At 33.6% G+C, this 20,924-nt stretch overlaps 2 protein-coding genes across 2 annotated transcripts in view; both read right to left on the bottom strand.

Annotated features, from left to right (window-relative positions):
• The window catches only part of dpr12 (defective proboscis extension response 12), a 574,490-nt gene that overhangs the window by 335,955 nt on the left and 217,611 nt on the right, over positions 1-20,924 (bottom strand). The window lies entirely within an intron of this gene.
• Positions 4,943-11,134, bottom strand: LOC140440829 (uncharacterized). The gene is made up of 2 exons (XM_072531190.1): positions 10,741-11,134; positions 4,943-5,585 (listed from the first exon to the last, which is right to left on the bottom strand). Exons 1-2 carry the CDS (start codon positions 11,090-11,092, stop codon positions 5,089-5,091), a joined length of 849 nt encoding a protein of 282 aa, XP_072387291.1. The 5' UTR covers positions 11,093-11,134; the 3' UTR covers positions 4,943-5,088.

Below are 20,924 nucleotides of genomic sequence, written 5' to 3'. Positions count from 1 at the left end.
AAGTGTTATTCTTATTTTACTTTTTAGGTTTTATTAAGTTATACCTTTTGTGTAATTTTCAATAAAAACTTGTGTTTTATAAACATTATTAAGGCAGTATATTATTCAATCACTATTATATCAAGAGGAGGCTAAAACTCATGTCGAGTGTAAGCAATAGTTTGTGGAATAATTCTTATAACTGCCACCTCGTTGAGTGGCTTGTGTTACCGTTATAATATATTGCCTATATACACTTCCTTCCTATATAAAATTTACTGAGAATTCACACGCAACTTTTCACACATTTTAGTTTATAAAAGCACGTTACATTAAAATCGATATACGAAACACAATTTTCATATGTAAAACGTAGCAAATATGTATAATAACGACTTAATTATTATATCTACTAACGTATATTAATATTCGCATGCATAAATATTGTCGCAATATTTATTCGAGATAGGTCAACGTGCATCATCTATGTATAAAAATATTTTATTAAGCGAGATAATAAAGCCGTAAAAAGCTCAAAACCTACCAATAAACGTTTAGGTAGGATTTTTTCAGCCCAGAACTTTCGTTAATTCCAAAATTTGTCTTTGACTTCTTGGTGGCACTTTCCCTCTGTGGACGTGGACTATAAATTCAGTAATTTTTTTATATCTGCCAAGAATATGCGTTCACTACTGTACATTAAGAAGTATAATACCAATGTCTTTGTCACTGAATATATCTCCAAGTACAGAGGAACCTATCTAACACTTATCAAAACAGCTGGGAAGCTCTAAAAATGTTGGCAGGGGAAACTTGGTCCATAATAAACGATATTCGAAATAAAACAAACACAGCTGAAATATTTTCTCTTCAAAACCCAGAAAATCTAAATGAATACTTCGTTAATGTGAGTAAAAATATAACAAAAGATATTTTGCCACAACAAGGTTCTATTTCCTATCTTCCCAATTCAAAAAAGATCTTGAGTTTGTTCTTTATCAGAATAGGTGATAAATCTGAACTGATCCAAACAATCAGTAGTATTAAGAGCGAATTTTCCTGTAGTACTGATGGACTATCCATAAAAAATTTCTTTTCTGAAATCTCACTAATAATGTGTTAGTCCTGGTCTGACTAACTAACGATTTCTTTGAAAAAGGTATATTTCCAGACATATTACCATAAAGACAGCCATTGTTGGTCCTCTTTAGAAGGGTGGTGATAAATCTAATGTCTGCAACTATAGACCTATTGCCTTACTACCGATCCTATCCAAAATTATTTTTTTTTTATTAGAAAAAGATGTCGCATCCACCAAAAGGTTATTAGCGACGGAACAAAATATAAATAACAAAGTTAAACACCTACAGATTATACAAAATGTTTATGGATCTGAGATAATTCACTATATTGTCACAGAAACAGTTTTGACCTAGAGCCTGTGGTAGAGCGTTTGGGATCTTGTAGCGCTGTCTTTCTTGGTCATATTTACTACAAATTGTTAAAAAGTGTTCGACTGTTAATCGGACGTTACACTGATCACATATAGGTGGATTTTTCTTTGTGAAGAGGTAGGAGTGCGTTAATCTGATATGTCCTAGACGTAAACGCGCAACCGCAATTTGTTCTCGTCTATTGCGCGACAATGGAAACCACTGAGACACATTATTTTTGATTTTATTTAAATTGGAATTAGTTTGAGACCACTCATTTCGCCACAAACACAACACTTTATTTTTAAAATAAGCTTTTAAGTCACTGGAAACACACTTGTCTATCGGCTCCGACAAATCACTTAAAATTGCCTCTCGTGCAATCCTGTCAGCTTCTTCATTTCCTGTTATTCCGACGTGTGAGGGAACCCATAAAAACTGGACGCTTCTTCCATGTTCATGAGCTTGGGAAAGCTGGTATTTTAGCAACTTTTCAAAAGGATGTTTCGGAAAAATGTGTTTTAATGAATGTAGAGAGACGTGGCAGTTGCTCTAATAACCTGCAAAGGCTATCAGAACACTTGTTTGTCACAAGGAAGGTCATCATCATCATTAGCATCATCACTGGCTCGACAACCCTTTTTGGGTCTTGGCCTGTTCCAGGATTCTTCTCCATTCTGATCTGTTTCGTGCTTTTTTTCTCCAGTTTTTTATTTTTAAGGTTGTTATATCATTTTCTATTTGTTCTAAGTATCTCAGTTTCGGTCTTCCTCTTGTTCTTTTTAATACTGGCATCTATTTGAATATTTTGTTTGGTATTTCGCCTTCTTCCATTCTTTCTACATGTCCTATCCAACGCAGCCGTCCTATTTTAATGAATGTAATAATATCCGGATTCTGGTATATTTTGTATAACACAAGGAAGGTAAACATTGCAAATAGATACTAAACTGGTAGATATGATTCTAATTTGTATCGCCTCAATGGATTTTTTTACTAGTATTGCTACACCACCGCTTGCACGACTTGCATCTGTACGGTCTTTGCGGAAACAAGTAAAATTTTTTCAATTGTACAACTGATTGGTCTTTAAGTTTGTCTCCTGTAGACAAATAATATCAAGAGAATATTCAGATAAAAGAAGCTGTAGCATAGGGAGACAATGGAAGAATCCATCAATGTTCCATTGAAGTATCGAGTTGAATGTTGTTAACAGATTCGGAGTTAGATGATACTGAACGATTGTCTAAGTCAGAAGAGTCAGAAGAGTCACTATCTAAGTCAGAAATCTCTTTCCCTAAGTGGGTGTATAGTTTCTTTTGAAGTTTTGTAAACTTGCTTTTTGTAGATCTATCATGTGCATATTGATAGCTGCTTTGTAAAAGACGGAGTAAACCAACCATATCAGTTGTAAATTCTTTAACGGCGCTAATAGTGTCGGGGGAGCCTTGGACATTATCAATCAGTAAGGACAATTGGTGGAAATTTAAAACGAATGGTGGGGTATGATTATCAATGAAATTTTTAAGAGTTTCCCGTGTAGATTGAACTTTAAATGAGCGCGGTTTTTTTGGTTTAGAGAGTTTGGGTTTCGCAAACAGATTTTCTGATGAAATTGCTGAATCTGAGGGAGGCGTGTCGATCTCACCAATACTGCGTTTTATGGAAGAACTTGCGTTTTCGCAATTGCTATTAGAGTTTTCACTTAGATGATGTGGCTTTATTACATTTAGAAGTACTGGAGGTACTAAATTGGTTGTTTCAAAAAATTGTGGTGATGTATCAGTTTTATTAGAATTTTCTGCAGTTGTATCTAATGGAAAAGAAGCTGATAGATTTGAAAATATTGCTTCCGAAGTTTGTGAAAACGATATTGCCGCTGAATGAGGTTGATTAAAAGTGTTGCTATGAGTAGGAGTATTAGTAGTTTCTTTGTTGTGGAGATTTGTAGGTGTAGGTGATATGCTCGGATTTGATAATGGATAACTTGATGACTGCTGGGTGTTTGGTACCTTGTGTAGTATACTTGTTGAAGCTGTTTGATTTGGTACTTCATTGTTTGACTTAATATGAGCTGATTCCGTTACTGAACTGGTTTTGCATTGGGATGATATGTGACCTGTATGATTGCAAATAAAGCAGGTGAGTGTACCTTGAGACAAAAATATGCGGTAAGGTGTTTGGTCAAAATTTATTAGAATAGAATCTGGAATTGGTGATGTTATAGGGCTTATATAAACTTGCATCTGAAAGCTCAATATGTTACTATATTGGGGAAGAGTCGAGCTAATTTTCAGAAATGTTATTGGGGAAATAAGCTTTAAACCGATATTCTGTAATTCTTCATCTAATACTTGATGAGGAATTGACGGGCAGACTCCAGACAAGACTAGTCTTTCTGCTGGAGAGACAAGTCTTTGTGCTGTTACAACTTCGCCGAGTACTTCTATAGAGCCATGTTGTGTCATGAAGTTATCTACTACGGTTTTGTTTGCCAAATACATGCAGATTCTATTATGAGATAATCTAGTTGAAAAAATAATATTTTTTGGGTTGATGATTGTACCCAAAGGAATGAGATAATCCTGCAGTTTAGCATTATCGATGCAACTAAATACAATTGCTTGGTTCTTACTCGGAAAAGAATGTGAAGCGGCTGAAGCATAACTGTTTGTGATATTCGAACGTTGATTTACTGGACTGGTTAGATCGGAAGGTGTGTTTACATTGTGTGAAGTCATTTTAAGCTACGGTGGCGAAGGCCTTACTCCGACTCTGGTAAATGAAAAACCAATCGCATGCTACTATAAGCTACTTAAAGCAGCTAACCTCACAAAATGATTGTACGGTAGTGTATATTTATTATTTAACGTTTTCTTTTCACAATAATAAAATAATAATTACGTATAGATGACTTACGTAGTAGTATCTAGTAGATAAACACTTTAATTTTAAAAAACTAATAAAACCACTTGTTTTTATTAAAAACTAGGAGTACGCTATCAGTACAACTTAACCGTACCTTGCCAGGGCCGGTCTCCTCCAAAATTATTGAGAGACTATAAAAGCCCGACTTATGTCCTTTCTCGTTAAAAACAATATTTTATCACAAAGTCAGTTCGGCTTTTTATCTAATAAATGTACCAGCGATGCTATGTTTTCTGTACTATATGAGGTCTATTAAGCACTAAACAATAATCTTTATACTGCCACTGTTTTTTGTGACTACGCCAAATCTTGACATTTTGATAAAAAAAACTATTTAAATAAAAAAAAATCTTTATTTTTAGTTTGGACAATGTATTTATGCTTAGTATATTATATAAAGAAATGCATGAGCGTGTCATACAGCGTATGCATACAACATAATATACTAGAGCCGAACGGCACCAACGCTATGCCGCAAACACCACCAACTCTGATTGTATATATGTGCATTTAGTTTAAAAATACTCACTTTATTTGAACGTCTTGAAAAACTAATATGTAAACGTCTATGAATCTATAAAAGAAACGAAAAAAAAAAATCTACCCAACATAAGTCGGCAGTTAACGTGTTAACAATACAATTAAAAAAATATTTTATTTTATTTATTTAAAGTATGCAGATACAAATTAATATCCTAAAATTATTTGAGATATTAACCATAAACTATCTTTGCCAAAATCTTAAAACTTAATTGAAGTTAAGATTATTTCCTAACTCGATGAATAACCGTGACAACTCCTCTCGGTTTCCACCCCAGTCTCCACATTCCCGTCCCAATAATTTCAAACAATCGCCCAAGACCTTTGTCCTCTCTGTCAAAATAAAAGGCAACTCCTGATTGAGGATACAGCGCGCGTGTTGGTAGTTCATTAGGACCTCTTCGAATTGTTGCCTTAGTTTGTTCAAGGATTTCTCGTTGATGTTCATCACTTCAAGAATAATTTTGAAGTTTTTTAGCGCCAATTTGTAGTCGTTTTTCCTTTGATCGTGCTCCTGTTTGAGTTGTTTTATGTGATCGTATCTATTCAGAGAAACAAACAACTTCGATTTTATTTCCTCCAATGTTTCTAATTTGAAAGGTTCACATAATTTCTTAGGTATATCGCAACTTTTCCCGCCGATTGAATCTTCGTAAGCGACGTATGTTTGTAGAGTTTGTGCCAAGCGAAAGGATGATTTAATTTCTGAAATAACGTTAAAAAATATTAATAGTTAGTTAATAAATAATAAGGCATACGAAACAATTTTTTATATAAAATTAAGTTTGAAAAAGTACACTAAATGAAGTTTTAAAAAAAAATATTTATTTATACCCGTCAATTTTAAAGATCCTAAAAGGTAAAAGGGCAAATCAGGGTAATATGGTGAACAAAAAAGTTAAGCCGTGTAGAAGACAAGAAATTGTTTATTTAAATGAAATAAAAACAGACTTCTTTCACAAAACATATTGGCAACAACTTAACAGTGTCATAATTTGTTTAAGATAATACAAATGTCCGAAAAAAAAACAATTTGTTTTTAATAAATTCACCAATTCTTCCACGCATAAGGGCGAAATGGCTAGGGCACTAGGGGTGAAATTGTGAAGATACTTCTTCTGCTTTTGACCTCATATCACACATAACTTCATATTTTGAAGAATCTTCGTGCATCCAAAGTTAGTAGCTAATACATTTGATCCAATCCCCGTCCTTCTTGGTGTAACTGTACAGTCCACTATATCTCACACAAGAACAATCTTTAGCATCCACATCGTCACTATCGTCTTGCATATAGTATACAGCGGTTAGTCGGATTTGGTGTCAGTGGTACACGCTTTTCGTTTCTTAGGTTGCTTGGTTTGGTATTTCCTGTGGTAGTCTTTTTGGTTATGGTTTTTTTTTGACACTTCTATTAGAATTTGGTCCACTCTTTACTAAGTCAACTGTTTTGTTTAGTCGTTTTCTGTTTCGTAGGTTGGAGATAAATTCTGAAGAATTAAAAATCTTAGCTGGAGCTCTAAAATTCTTCCTCGCAAATGTAAATTTATATAGGATAGGTATCTGCAAAATACGATCCAAGAGTTTGTTTCCAAGGAGTTTTTTGACATTTTTGTGTTGCCACTGTTAAAGTCAGATCTGTGACTTCTGATGAGGAATAGAGGATTTCGTGTGGATTTTCAGCACAGCCAGTTGTAATTAAGTTTGCCTGCGTTCATTGCCTGCTATTTTTATATTTCTATTTGTTGTTTGTTGATCTGATATTAAAGAGGCATATTCAAGGATAGCAACAAGATTAATTTCTATACTTCTGAATCCCGATATTGCTTCGTCTATCTCGCAGTTTCAAAATTTTTCTTTATGGATTTATTTTAATGTAGTTATTACAATAAGTATTATAATAATAAGATTTTACAGCTTTAAAAAATTCTATACCTAGTGGCTGCAGATAATTAATCGTGTGGCTGGGTGGAAAGAACAAAAATGTGTTATTTTTCTCTGCAAACTCTAATGTATCAACACCGCTGTAATGGGAGTTGTTTTAACCCAAATTGCGCAAGACTTCTTCCTCAGGCTACCTTGATGCAAAATGCCAATACGTACGCCGACTTTTGTGATAGGAAAATTATGGAAGTAGGCGGCATATCATCCTTATACTCGGCTTTTTCAGTTTTTGCCTTGAAATCATATGCTGGAGGTAAAAACGTAGCATCTTCATTGCAGCAAGCAATTACGGATATGGTTTCACCCTTTTTCACCGGTTTTTATTGCAGCTAATTCTCTTAGATCCATTTTCTGATGACACATAACCTAATCTATTATTTAGTTAAAGACCGGATTCATCAACGGTAAATATATTTCCAGGTTTATTAAGAAGGTTGTGCTCCATCAAGATGCTATAGAGCAATGAAAAGTAGTTTGCAAACTTCTTAATTGTGTCTGTAAAACTCCTTTCGATTAGCGGATTTAAAGTTCTGGATTTTATTTTAAAAATAAATGTAGCCAATCCATTCCGGCAATTTTCTTTTCACAGTTAAATTTGTGATGAAAATTACATTTCTTGAATGGTTTTAAATTTTAGTATTCTTATGATATGTTTTACAATCTTTTCTTACATTTTTGTGTTAAAATAGGCGGCTTACCTAAAGACTTTTTTGTAAAGCACCACGCTTCCATTTTTCTTTTGAGAGTTGACCATGGTTTGATGAGGACTGCAAAAGTATCCTAGCACAAAGGAATACCGCACAAATAGAAATATTAGAAGTAATACAGAAAAAAGTAAACCGCATTATAAGACCAAAAGAAAAGAAGCCAAACGATTATGCAGACAAAGGAAGGGAAAATAACTGAAAAATGAAGCTAGAAGGAATAGAACACAACTATGTTTAAGAAGAATTCAGAAATTTAAATCAAAGAGTTTTTTATCAAAATCTTATGAATCACACAAAATAAAAGTACAAGGTTTTACAAAAATTAATATGGTATGTTACTAGGAGACAATACAAAAAAAATAAAAAGATGAGCAGAGTATTTCTGTGAATTATTAAACGATAAAGGCCAAACGGAAACAGAAATACAACAAAGAATATAAGTAGAAACAGAACAGCAATGACAAGAACCGACAGCACAAGAGCTAACAGAAGTAATAAGTGTTTTAAAAAATAATAAAAGTGCAGAATAAAGCAGAGGGACAGCACTAATATACTGCATCAAAAGAGATATACTGCAGCTCCACTTATTATAAAAATTTAGGAAAGCAAAAAAATGGCAGAGCAATCGAATACAGCACTCATCTGCCCAATTCACAAGAAAAGTAATAAAACTGTATGTAACAGCTACAGAGAAATCGCACTATTAGAAATAATATATAAGGTATTGGCAAAAATTATACGAAGTTAATTAAAAACCTACCAGACAGAGCTAATAGGAGAATACCAGGCTAGTTTCAGACATAGAATAACAACAACCGATCAAATTTTTATGCAAAATTATTACAAAACAACAGCTAAAAACAAAACCTAGGTTTGCATAAGCTCTTTATTGATTTTACAGGCCTACGACTTCATCTTACGAAACGAACTAGGAATATTAGAGAAACTACTGATATTATTATTTATAATGACACTAGCTAATATAGGCAATAAAGTCATGATAGAAGAAAGTCTATCAAATCCGCTAAACGTTAATGGACTATTAAACAAGAAGATCCCCTGTCAACAGACTTATTCAATCTAGTAGTAGAAAAAATAATTAGGGGAGCCAATATCCGGACAAGCGGCACGATTCTTAAGAAAAGACAACAATGCATAGTTTTTGCAAATGTATTTTTAAAACGTTCAAGAATAGAAACTCTAAATATGTTTGACAAATTTGAAGAGGAAGCTAGAAAATATGGCCTGTCTATAAATCAAAGAAAACTTAAGTATATGGAATGGAGAGGGGAAAAATGCAATAGAAAATAAGAACCAATGAGGCAGATTCTCAATAAACTTGAGAAGGTAACAGAATTTAGTACCTTGGAGTAACAGTTACCAATAAAGGCAAAAACGTATCCAGGATGGACAAGATTCGAAATTATAAAACAATAGTAAGACCAAGAGTATTGTATGCATGTGAAACTTGAAAAATAAATCAATAAGAAGAATAAAAGTTAGAGAGTTGGGAAATAAAAATCCTAAAAAAATTTTTTGGAGGGATAAGTAAGGCTAATGGGAAATGACGCAAAAGAACAAATTAGGATCTCTTGGAGATCTATAAAAGACCTAAGATATTGCAAAAAATCAGAGCAGTGGAAGTTAGATGATTGGGATATGTTGTACGAATGCCAAAAAAAGAAACATCCTAAGATTCCTATAAGAAGGAGAACAAGAAAAGAAAAAAGAAAAATACGTCGAAGGAAGTAGTTTGAGTCAGTTCTAACTAACATAAAATAAATGGGAACAAGAGACTGAAAAGTACAAGTAAAGAACCGTAAAAGGTGGAGAAAACTAGTCAAAACCATTCAAGCCAATATATAAGTACAGCATATTTTTAAGTTCTCCCTCACCCTCAAAAGGTCCGGATTGGATTCGACGTATATCCGAGCGATATATAAATTGTACGAAAATGCAGTTAGTTGTGTAAAAATTGGAACCAGAACCTCAAATGAATTTAAAGTCACTAAAGGCCTAAAGCAAGGATGCTGTTTGTCACCGACACTCTTTAAAATATACGTCCAAGAAGCATTGAGGAATTGGAGAAATAAATGTAGATTTATGGGCATCGAAGTGGGACAAGAAACTCTGTATACATTGTTGTTTGCAGATGATCAGGTGGTGGTTGCAACCGATGAGGAAGATATAAATTATATGAATCGAAAATTATTTGAGGAATATGCCAAATGGGGGCTTACGGTAAACATAAGCAAAACAGAATATTTAAAAATTGGAGGAAATACCACAGATCTGAGGCTTGAAAACGCAGTCATAAAAGGCTGCAACCAGTATAAATATCTAGGAAGCATCATATCAGCAGATGGCAGAGTTAAGATAGATGTACAAAACCGAATAACCCAAGGGAAAAAATGCATCCGAATACTGAATTCATTACTGTGGTCTAATAAAATAAAGATGCATACCAAACTTCGCGTATACAGAGCAATTGTAGAACCAATTACCACATATGGTACCGAATGTTGGACGATGACAAAGAATGAACGAGATAAAGTAGACGTTGTGGAAATGGATTATCTTAGAAGGTCATGTCGAGTATCGAGAATGGAAAGAATCAGGAATGAGGAAATACGAAACCGTACAGGAATTAGAGATACTCTTTCAGATAGAATACAAGGAAGGCAATTACAATGGAATGGTCACGTGATGAGAATGGAGGAGGAGCGGTGGCCAAAGAAAGCCTTAATGTATGTTCCGCCAGAAAGAAGGAAAAGGGGAAGACCACCAAATTCCTGGAGAAGAGAAATTACAAAAACAATGCAATCTAGAGGCTTAGAAGAGGGAGATTGGAGAGATAGGAAAAGATGGAGGCTGAAATGCGGGAAGCGGCAATCGCCGTAGGACCCCCGTTATATGATGATGATATTTTTAAGTTTTATATTTGTTTTAAACTCATGTTTCCATTACCTTTTATAGATTTTTTGACTGAACTGTTTATGTTTTATTTAAAATTTGTCTTATTTAAGCTTTATATCCTCTATAAAGATCTATTGAAAAAGAAATACTAAGTAATCATCTTACGTATTACAGATAACCTAAAATCAATTACCAATATGCGAAACCTCAAATTTGTCTGGTATAAGTTAAATAACAATTTCCAAAGCTATAATAAATCTTCCTACGGTTAATTTTGTACCGACGATACTAACCTAATATCATGCAATCCAAATACTGCATTATATTATCCAGCAGACCTTCCACTAAGTCGTAATTTTCTACTAAAGCCTGTCCCTCTAAAGCAGCGTTGGTTTCGTCCACTTGGATATTGGCCAATTCAATTTTCAAGTATTCGTATTTGGAGGACTGCTCGTCATCAGTGTAATATTCGATCGTTGTTTCGTTAAGACTGACTTGGCTTTTAAAGGATACATTTTTCTGATTGCACTCAATTTGCGGGGGATTTTCTGTGTGTTCGGTTTGTTCAATTTGTCTGATAATTTGCTGTTTCAATAATAAATTTAGATTTTTTGATTTTAAAGGTTTTATAGTGGACTCTAACATTTTTATATTTAAAATGTCAAGTGAAAGTGACAGTAGTTTTGACGCAATAAAAATACTTATACTGATTTTAAAATGATCTTAGAATTACGTATACAATAATCAAAAATTTAACTCCCGTTTGCTATTGGTTATAAGCATGACCTTGTATGCTTTGAATCATTCCAAAACCCATGGATTATTTAACAATCTATTAAATAACTATAAATTTATCATATGTATATATTATTTTAACCCGGGATAGGTCATGTTAGTTACGTTACGCCATAGGTACCGTGTAGAGATTTTTTCTTACTTTGTAAAAAAAATTACAGTCAGCATAAAAATGTTATTTTCAGGTCTAATTAAATATATATGCTTTTTATTTATATTACAAATTGTCTGATTATAAAATGTAAACCATACATCTAATTCGAACCACATTTGAAGGGTCCAATACATAAACCGGGCAAGTCCACTTTTTGGGCAAAATGAGTTAAGCATTTATTCATGCACAGTATAAAATTCTACATCTTCCAGTGCATAAAGCAGCTCAATCGGATTAAAAATATCAATACTAGAGCGTATAATGTGTTGCCTTAATTTTGATACTTTGTAGAAACCGGTGGAGTCCAGGACTTGACCGGTTAATGCACAGTGCTCTTAGTCCTCAATCAAATAGGTTATCATTCATTGTGTTATTGTTGTTTACATCAAGGTGTTGTTATTTTGAGTAATTCACAGTGTTTATTAATAATTTTAAAGTTAAAAATAATGTCTTCTGATACAGAAAGTGTCAGTGATCCTTTTGAAGGCACCCATACATCTAGTGACGAAGATTATGTGCCAATTAAAAATAAACGTAACCACAAAATTCAGTCCCTTACAAACTATACTGCATCCGATGATTCCTTTAGCTCTGATGGAGAAAATAAAGAACCTGAACCCATCCCTAATACGTCAGATGTTCCTGAAATGTCTAATAATACGACACAGAAAGAAAAAAAGTGACTATTACGTACAGCATCATGGAAAAGAAACATACGAAAGAATAAACGAGTTAAGGGTGAGCCTTATTTGACCATTGCTGGTGTTGCTGGTGGTACTGGTGACCATAAACCCGGAAAACATATTGGTACTAACTGCAATTGTAAGCTAAAGTGTTTTGAAGAAATTGGGCATGAAAACTGTACCAAAATATTTTGCGATTTTTGTGCCATGGGAACAAAAGATCTCCAAGACCACGTTCTGACCAAGGAATGAAAAAGAAATCATTATTTAGTTACAAGGTAATATTACTGGTTGAAATATGAAATATAAATTGTTTGAGCTTAAGCTTTTACCAAGTATTTAAAATGTTTTATTGTTCCAGGTTCGCTGCGATGGGGCGTTACGGAAAATTTGCAAAAAGGCATTTCTTTCGTTACATGGTATTTCGAAAGCAAGACTTGAACGTTTACAGAATTACTTACATATGGGACATGGAACTACTCCTGTGGATGGCAGAGGAAAACACGCAATAAGACCTAATAAACTACTCGTCGGCACTGATGATAAGATAAGCATATACTTAGTTACCCAAGATAAAAATCGCATTACAGTTTGAAAGATAACTTGATTTATAGTTTATGGCATTTATAAAATTTTAATGTAAACTTTCTTTATGTCAACGTTTTTGGGTCGCCCACGACTTTTCATGCTGTTTACTTGTTGAAATTCATCTCCAAGTTTTTTTTTATAAGACATTGTCACCACGGCATCGGTTTTAATGTATCGTAACCCGCAAACTTGTTGCCAGGGAATTTGGTTGACTTTATAGTTCTCTATTCCAAAGGATTTGAAATCAAAGACGTCATCAAACATTATGAATCTGACTTCAAAAGAACGTGGATATGTTCGAGCATTTCTTATTATCTGAGCATAACCTTTTGGTAAATAAACAGGAACATATTTTGATTTCTGTTCGATTTTCGAGTAGAGTGAATCACACTCCATCTTGGTATGTCCTGATTCAAAAAATATGTGATCAATAGTTTTTAAGCTAGTGTGATCCGTTAAGTTTCAAGCACATAGCAGCAAAATGTGAATTTTTTTGTTGTCCGCCACACCAGTCCGTGTCACCAAATCAGCCAGAAGCGTACATAAAAATATAGCAGAAACTTTACAGAGTAATAATCCCAAACCTCTAAGTATCGACGATCATAATAAATTAATTACAGACTCGGTTAGAAACGCACAACTCAAATTTTGCAAGAAAAATTACACCAAAAGTGAAAAGATTAGCAAAGACACAAAAGCTCTCATGGAAATACGACGAAACCTAAGCGAGAAAGAAAAGGGAAACAAAGAAGAATATAGAAAACTAAATAAAAGAATTTCAGCGGATATTAGAAGAGATATAAGAAGATATAATACTAATGTAATTACTCAAACAGTAGAAAAGAACAAAGGTTTAAAGATAATGAAAAGAGAACTCACACAAAGTAAAAAAGAAATATACAAGCTAGAAGATAAAGACGGAAAGGCAACAACAGATAAACAAAACATTCTGAAAATAACTAGAGAGTTTTATAAAGACCTCTATACCAGCCAAAGATCACAAGAAAATTTACCGACACGAGTAAAGACTCTCATAAATCAGGGATCGGAAATACTTTTACCCATTACTGTGTCAGAAGTAAGATCAGCTTTAAAGGAAATGAAAAACCATCGATCGCCTGGTGACGATGGACTCGTTATTAAGGCAATAAAAGCAGGAGGAGAAATTCTATTAAAATCAGTAAGCGAACTGTTTAATAAATACTTACATGCGGGTACGATTCCTAAAGACTGGAACAATGCAGTGATAGTCTTGTTACACAAAAAAGGTGATATTACTAAATTAGAAAATTATAGACCCATCAGCCTCTTGACACATATGTATAAACTCTTTATGAAAATCTTAACAAAGAGACTAACACCTAAACTTGATTTCTATCAGCCCAAAGAACAGGCAGGCTTTAGGAGAGGATATGGCACAAATGACCATTTGCACACCATAAAGATCTTAATTGAAAAATGCATCGAGTACAACATACCACTGGTTCTTGCATTTGTCGATTACGAGAAGGCTTTTGATACTGTAGAGTTTGAAACCGTACTGGAAGCCCTAAATTAAAGCCGAATAGATTACAGGTACACGTCACTAATCAAAAACATCTACGAGAAAGCTACATCAAGTATACGACTACACGAAGACACAGAAAAATTCAGCTTAGGTCGAGGAGTAAGACAAGGAGACAATATTTCACCAAAATTGTTCACGGCAGCTCTAGAGTCAATATTTAAGAACACCCAATGGCAAGATATGGGCATCAATATAGATGGAGAAAGATTAAATCATCTGAGGTTTGCAGATGATGTCGTATTAATCGCAGATAACTTACGGGATACGGTTTCTATGCTACATTCGCTTAAAAGTCTGTCTGAAAGAGCAGGATTAAAGATAAACTTTGAGAAAACTAAACTTATGACAAATCTCGTAATGAGTGGAAATATAACTATCGACAATAATACCATACAACAAACAGACACTTACAAATATCTGGGACACGAGATCAAAATAAACAGAGACAATCAAACAAATGAAATACAGAGGCGAATAGGCCTGACATGGGCAGCATTTGGCAAACTAAGCCATATTCTAGAAAGTTCAATTCCCATGTGTCTCAAGCGAAAAGTTTATAACCAATGTGTTTTGCCTGTACAAACTTATGGAGCAGAGACTTTAACACTCACGCAGAAATCTGCGAATAAACTAAGAGTTACACAACGTTCTATGGAACGTGCAATGCTGAATGTGAGCCTCCGAGACCACATAACAAACCGACAAATCAGGCAAAGATCAGGAGTTCAAGACGTCATCGAAAGAACCACGAGACTTAAGTGGAACTGGGCAGGACACTTAGCCAGAACACAAGATGGACGATGGACAAGACGAATTATGGAATGGAGGCCCAGAAATTATAAAAGAAGCCGAGGACGACCACCGACTAGATGGACCGACGACATAAAAAGAGTAGCGGGAAACTGGCTACAAGCGGCCCAGTGTAGGGAACACTGGAAAGAACTGAGGGAGGCCTATGTCCAGCAGTGGACGGGATTGGCTGATTGATGATGACACCCGTCCGACATCATTCGAACCTCAGTAATGTTAGTTAGCAGATTCCGTCCGTATTCCCTAAGTTGTACATAGTCAGGTTATAAATAGCTAATTTTCGTAGGTAAAATATTTGTCCTGTTCAATTCTTTGAAGTCTTAAGAACTGCTTTGAAGTCAAAGTTAAACGATAGTACCTCTGAATTAATCTTTGCAATTTCTTTGTCTTCGTCTCGAGCTTCACGAGCCAATTGTTTTCTTAGCATGTGTTCATGATGAGCCTGTTCGTGTGATTTTTTCCTCCTTTGTCATATTCGTATATTTTAAGCACTTTTTACACTGGTTCTTTTTGGGTTTATGGAACACTAAGTTATAAGTTCTTAACACTTGTCGATATTTTTCGAAAAAAAACTGGATGGACATTTAATTCTGAACACTTTAATTTGTACAATTTGTGCATAATAGAGGCGTTTAGTGAAGAATCCAAATACCTTTTTGTACTAGAGGCCCTACAATAATGAGATTCAACGGCTAGAAATGAAAGAATGTGCTCACGAATCAGCAGTTCATCATCATCTTTGAATTTATTTTGTGGGACATGTTTTCCACAATTTTTTTTTCAACTATGCCGCTAGAAGAAAGCTTTGCGACAGCTCCGCGCATAAATGCATCTGTCATATTGAGTGTAGCCATAAAAAAGGCCCGGCTTACTTGTCTTTTTTCCTCGTTGACGGCAAATGAGTAATTCATGGTAAATGTTCTTCTTGAATTTTTAATGTTTCTTGTGATTCTCTTTTTCTTTTGTTTATCAATATATGATGATGATGACCTACCGAAATCATTTGACGGAATTCATTATAAATTTTGCGTCGGTTTTCCTCGTTGATAAAAGTATCACATTTGTGGTTTACTTTACCAGAACATGGGGATGGTAACATGGGACGTACTGGTCTCTATTTTTACTTCTAGAACAAACATAAGACTCTCCTTTTAATCTTTTTTGTTTTCTTATGTTTTTCTTCCAAGCGTTTATGTTTATGTTCTTCCTTTTAATGCCCTCACCTTTAAACAAAGAAAAATGGCATTAGGATAATTGTAAGTTTGCGTCACACCTTTCTACTTAATTTGTTCTCTTTTCTCTCATTTTGATCCCTCATTCTGATGTTGTATTGTTAGAGCTCGAACAAGAAGAGTAGGAAGAACTGCTAGAAGTTGAGTCCTTGTCGGGATTAAAGTTATCTGATGAAAAGTCAGAAAGTTACTCTTGTTTGAAGACAGTTCGAAATGTCGGTCCTCTATTGGAGAAATCTCTATTAAAGATTGTGCTAAAACAAATTCTTTGTTGTATTTATTAGTAATATAAAATTTTTTAATAAAAAAGTAGTACCTTCTAGTTGGTTCTCTGAAATTGTTGGACACAGTATTCTTGTATTATTTGGTATAGAAGCAGAAACGTTTGATGTTCGGGGTCCATTTTTTGTTTGGTTTCGCATTCGGCATTAATTCTCTTTGGCATCTAATACAAAAAACCTAAATTAGTGAAACCAATCTTGCCTTTTAAATAATCAAAGAAAGATCAAACTTTATTGTTAAACTAATTGCCAAATGGGCGGCTAAAGCAATCACCAAAATGTTCAATAATGGTGTATTAACATCTACCTACCTACTGGTCAGTCTCTTTTGGTGAATTCGGACGTGAATGTCTCAAGTTTTCAAATATTTTAGCTGTGTGGGCGTTCATTTTTAACACACAAAACTTAGAAATGTTTAGTGGAACTGACTTTCGTGAAAGTGCATATCTCCTCCCCACCTTCTCCGGGCCTTTATTCACATGCATAGTTGTGGCAGAGTATAGGAATGACTGAGACATTATTAGTGGTGTACATGGATTCTAAAGCTTCAATACTAAAAAGAAAACTTCATTACCTAACAGCTGTATGATCTAGTAAAATGTGTACTTTGCGGTAATAATCACTTTAATTACAGATTTAAGTAATTTACAGATAATGCAGTGTACATAAACAACTGCATAAAGAAAGATTTTTAACCTTAAGAAAGAAAGAGTTACAAAATTAACTACAAAAACACAGCCACCGGTGGGTACAATAAAAACTATAAGTAAAAAAAACGACCTGCATATGTTCAAACGGTAAATACCAAGCAACAAGAGATTTTAATGGTAACTCAGACAAATGACATACTGGAGTTAAATAATACGATGAAGGAGCTTATGGAACAAATGATCTTGAAAATTGATCTTGAAATGAAAAAAAACTTTTTTTTTATATCTCGTATTTTTATCAGATACAAAATGTAATAGACATTTTAACAAGGTACTGTTTGACTTAATCTTTTATTTTAAGATTAACTTATTATGTTGCTATTGTGATTTGTACATTACTTTAGTTATCAGGGACGTAAATGCCACTTAATATCTAACAATCATACGAACAAGCTGAATTTTACTGAGAATCTCAATTTTGGAACATTTATTTACCAAGGACTTTTTTTGGGACATTTCCTTAACTAAAAACATTTATTTACCAAGAGCATGTACTGATACCTGGCGGTTTTAACAGCTTGCAACCCTAATTTGCGACCATTTTTTTAAGCAATCTTTTATCATCATATTAAAAAAAATAGCTTTAATTTGACATAAAATAATTGCGGCCACTTTTTGATTGGAAACACCTATTGTCAGTATATTCTCATATTCTTATATGTATGTATAAATGGGAGTTTGATTATAAATATAGGAAGGATACTTATTAAAATCAAAGGTAAGAACAAAAATACTCGAACACGTCCACTGACCTAGAATCTCGAATTAGAACTGTATTTTAATCTAATCTTTGTCCTACTCTATTATTCTGGATATTGTCGAAACACAGCTATAGTTTTAATGTTTCTGTTTAACTTCAAATGGTTCAAACATTTAACATTTCAACAATTTCAGCAATGTACTCGGTTGGGCAAAGTAACGTGTCTATTACTAACAAGGGCACTACCTTGCTTTCGCGGTTAGAACGTGTCCCTTACCTCGACAAAAGGACCAAGACCCTGACCGATTGTTTGAAGTTATTGGAACGGAAATGCCGTAGGTAGGATTAAAACCGACTTAAGTTTCCACATAATATTTAAATGACCAGAAAATATTCGTAACGTGAAATAACAAATTTCTACGAAGAAAACAATCTGTATCTAGGTTAAAAAAACCCCATATTATTACACAAAATAAAATTTTTTAATTCTATAAAGTCTTGTATACATTGATATTTCCAGGTTTTGATTTTTTCACTGCATTAACAAAATCATAAGTTTCCTTTTGAGCCTTTAATGATTGCTCTTCTTAATGGTGAAAACTTTCTGCAGTCATAAATGAATGACCAGTTTGGAAATAGTCTAAAACTATTTTAGTAGCTGCAATGTCATCAGAGTTTATTATGTATACTAAAAATGTGTAAAGGCACCAGTTTTTGTTTTGGGAAGAGCAGTTGTTTAACCAAAGAACTATTTTTTCACTATCTCTGTGTTGTTTTAAAAACATGTACAACGCACTCACATTATCTTCTTTATTGCGGCCTGAAATTTCTCCATGACATAAAATGGAGTGAAGCTTTGCTTTACTTTTTCTCCCTACAGGTGCAAAGGTTTCATGATAGGCTTCTAAACGCCTTACAAATAAGACTTTCTTGAAGATGTCCACTCTTGGCAACATGATAACCTTCTGCATGTCACTTGAAAAACATATTACATTAATTGATCTTTCTCTTCTTTTTGTTTTTCAGAAGGTGCTTTTCTGAAAATTCTTTCGAAGTAAACTTTAAAAAGCAGGGGTGACAAGAGGCATCCCTGCCGTACTCCTGTTCCTACTACTTTTGTGCTACATGAAAGGTAACGCACATTTGGAGCATGCTCCCGTCTGTAATGGGAAATCATTGGATTATATGATTCGATGTGTTCGATAATTAAGTAATGGAATCCTTTATTTTTTGATAGCTGTCTTCCTCTGGTATTACTAGATGAAGTTAAAGCACCTTTGAGAGTATTTGTGAGTGTATAATGCACAAACCTGTCATTATTTTTCTTAAAGCCTCTTGTGTGACGTCAGAGCAATCTTTTAGTTTGTATTGAATAGATAGTAATCGTCTTTCTGTTTCAGTGTTTTTATTTTTTCTTCGTGTAACATCAACCTTATCACATGATGTCAAAATGAAATTTCTACGTTCAGACTACGTCATGTCCCAAAACTTTTTGTTTATAAACTCTCTTCGTTCTGCAATAATTTTCTGTCCACACTTTTTTTTGCAAAAAGCATCAGCGTTTTTACACGGTATGTGTTTTACATTCGTTTGTTTACTATTTTCATTTGCAGTTATCAGAAAATCAACACTAGCAGCTGGAACACCTAAATCTACTATCATTGTTTGGTTGGATCATATTTGTAAATGGATTTTCAAAGAGTACTTCAGGTACATCTATAACTTGTAGGTTAGTATTTGATTCTAAATAAACAGATTTATCAACATCAAATTCTTCCAGTGGACGTGATATCAGTGTATTTTCACTAAGGTCATAAACTAATGTATTATGGTTGTCTGTTACCTGTTGAGTTATATTGTCAGGTAATATCACATCTCCAACATCATCTGACAACGTTATAGTGAAGCTAGATGGTTGAGGTTCTTTCATTAGATTCTAATAAATCACTAAAAGGACATTTTATAGGTAAAATTAGGTCTGATTTCTCATCTTGTATAACTGTTGTGTCAGTCTTGGTGCTTTTTAGAACTAAGTTTACAATAAGTTAAAAACAAGTTGAGACTGTATTAAACTTTGAAGCAGTCATGTTTTAAAACAACAATTAACGAAATGTAATTTATATACTTTCTGAATAACTTTAACAACACAAATATTGGCTTATTATAACCTAAACTGAACACAGCCAATTTTTAGCAAACTCATATGTTACAAACATAACCTCACAATTTACAGTCAACATAAATACAATGCAGTAAGTACATCAGCTGTTTAAATAACCACTAAGAAAGACTCCAGTAAATACAGTGTACTAAGCATAAATGCAGTAAGTAATGGATTTGAATTTTTGCACAAAAAGTTGTGTAATAACTTCAGTAATAATAACTGACTTATTTTTTGTCCCAAATAGGTCAGGAATATTAATAAAAATATTTAAATTTTTAAAAATTATTAAAAACCTTTTTTTTCTACTTTTCTTGTTTTTAATATTAAAAGATTCATTTTGGAACAAAGTAGTAGTCAAATACGATAACTATAATTTAATTTTCCATAAGATACGACTGACTAAACATGTTTTAATATATTATCTTTACTGCAAAATATTTTATGTCGACAAATTGGGCGAATAAACGACTTTCGTTAGAGTATCTTATATAAAATACGTGTCTTCTAGTGGGGAAATACGAACCAAAATACATTGGCTTATAGGGCAGTTCTTACAGTAGGAATATTAAGCTGGTTTCTTTAAAAGGGCCTCAGTAAACAACAAACATAATTGATCGTAAGCTTCTTAAAACCTTAATTGTCGAAGAACTTGAAATAAGCTGGTTTTAACCATTATTTCTGAAACTAACTCAATATTTTTCGAAATTAACGATTATATGAGATTAAATAAATAAAAGAAACAAAAACTTGTATAAAAATAAAGTAATATAGAGCCATAAAAAAGCATAATTTG

The sequence above is a fragment of the Diabrotica undecimpunctata genome, chromosome 5, assembly GCF_040954645.1.
Source record: "Diabrotica undecimpunctata isolate CICGRU chromosome 5, icDiaUnde3, whole genome shotgun sequence".
NCBI lineage: Eukaryota > Metazoa > Arthropoda > Insecta > Coleoptera > Chrysomelidae > Diabrotica > Diabrotica undecimpunctata.
Note: the sequence above shows the minus strand (reverse complement) of the source record. Positions and strands in the feature narration are given on the sequence as shown.

Excerpts from the sequence above, each read along its gene's own strand:
- LOC140440829 (XM_072531190.1), bottom strand. The coding sequence starts at position 11,092 with ATGTTAGAGTCCACTATAAAACCTTTAAAATCAAAAAATCTAAATTTA. Across the intron at positions 5,586-10,740 it reads TTTGGATTGCATGATATTAG|AAATTAAATCATCCTTTCGC; the intron begins GTTAGTATCGTC and ends ACGTTATTTCAG.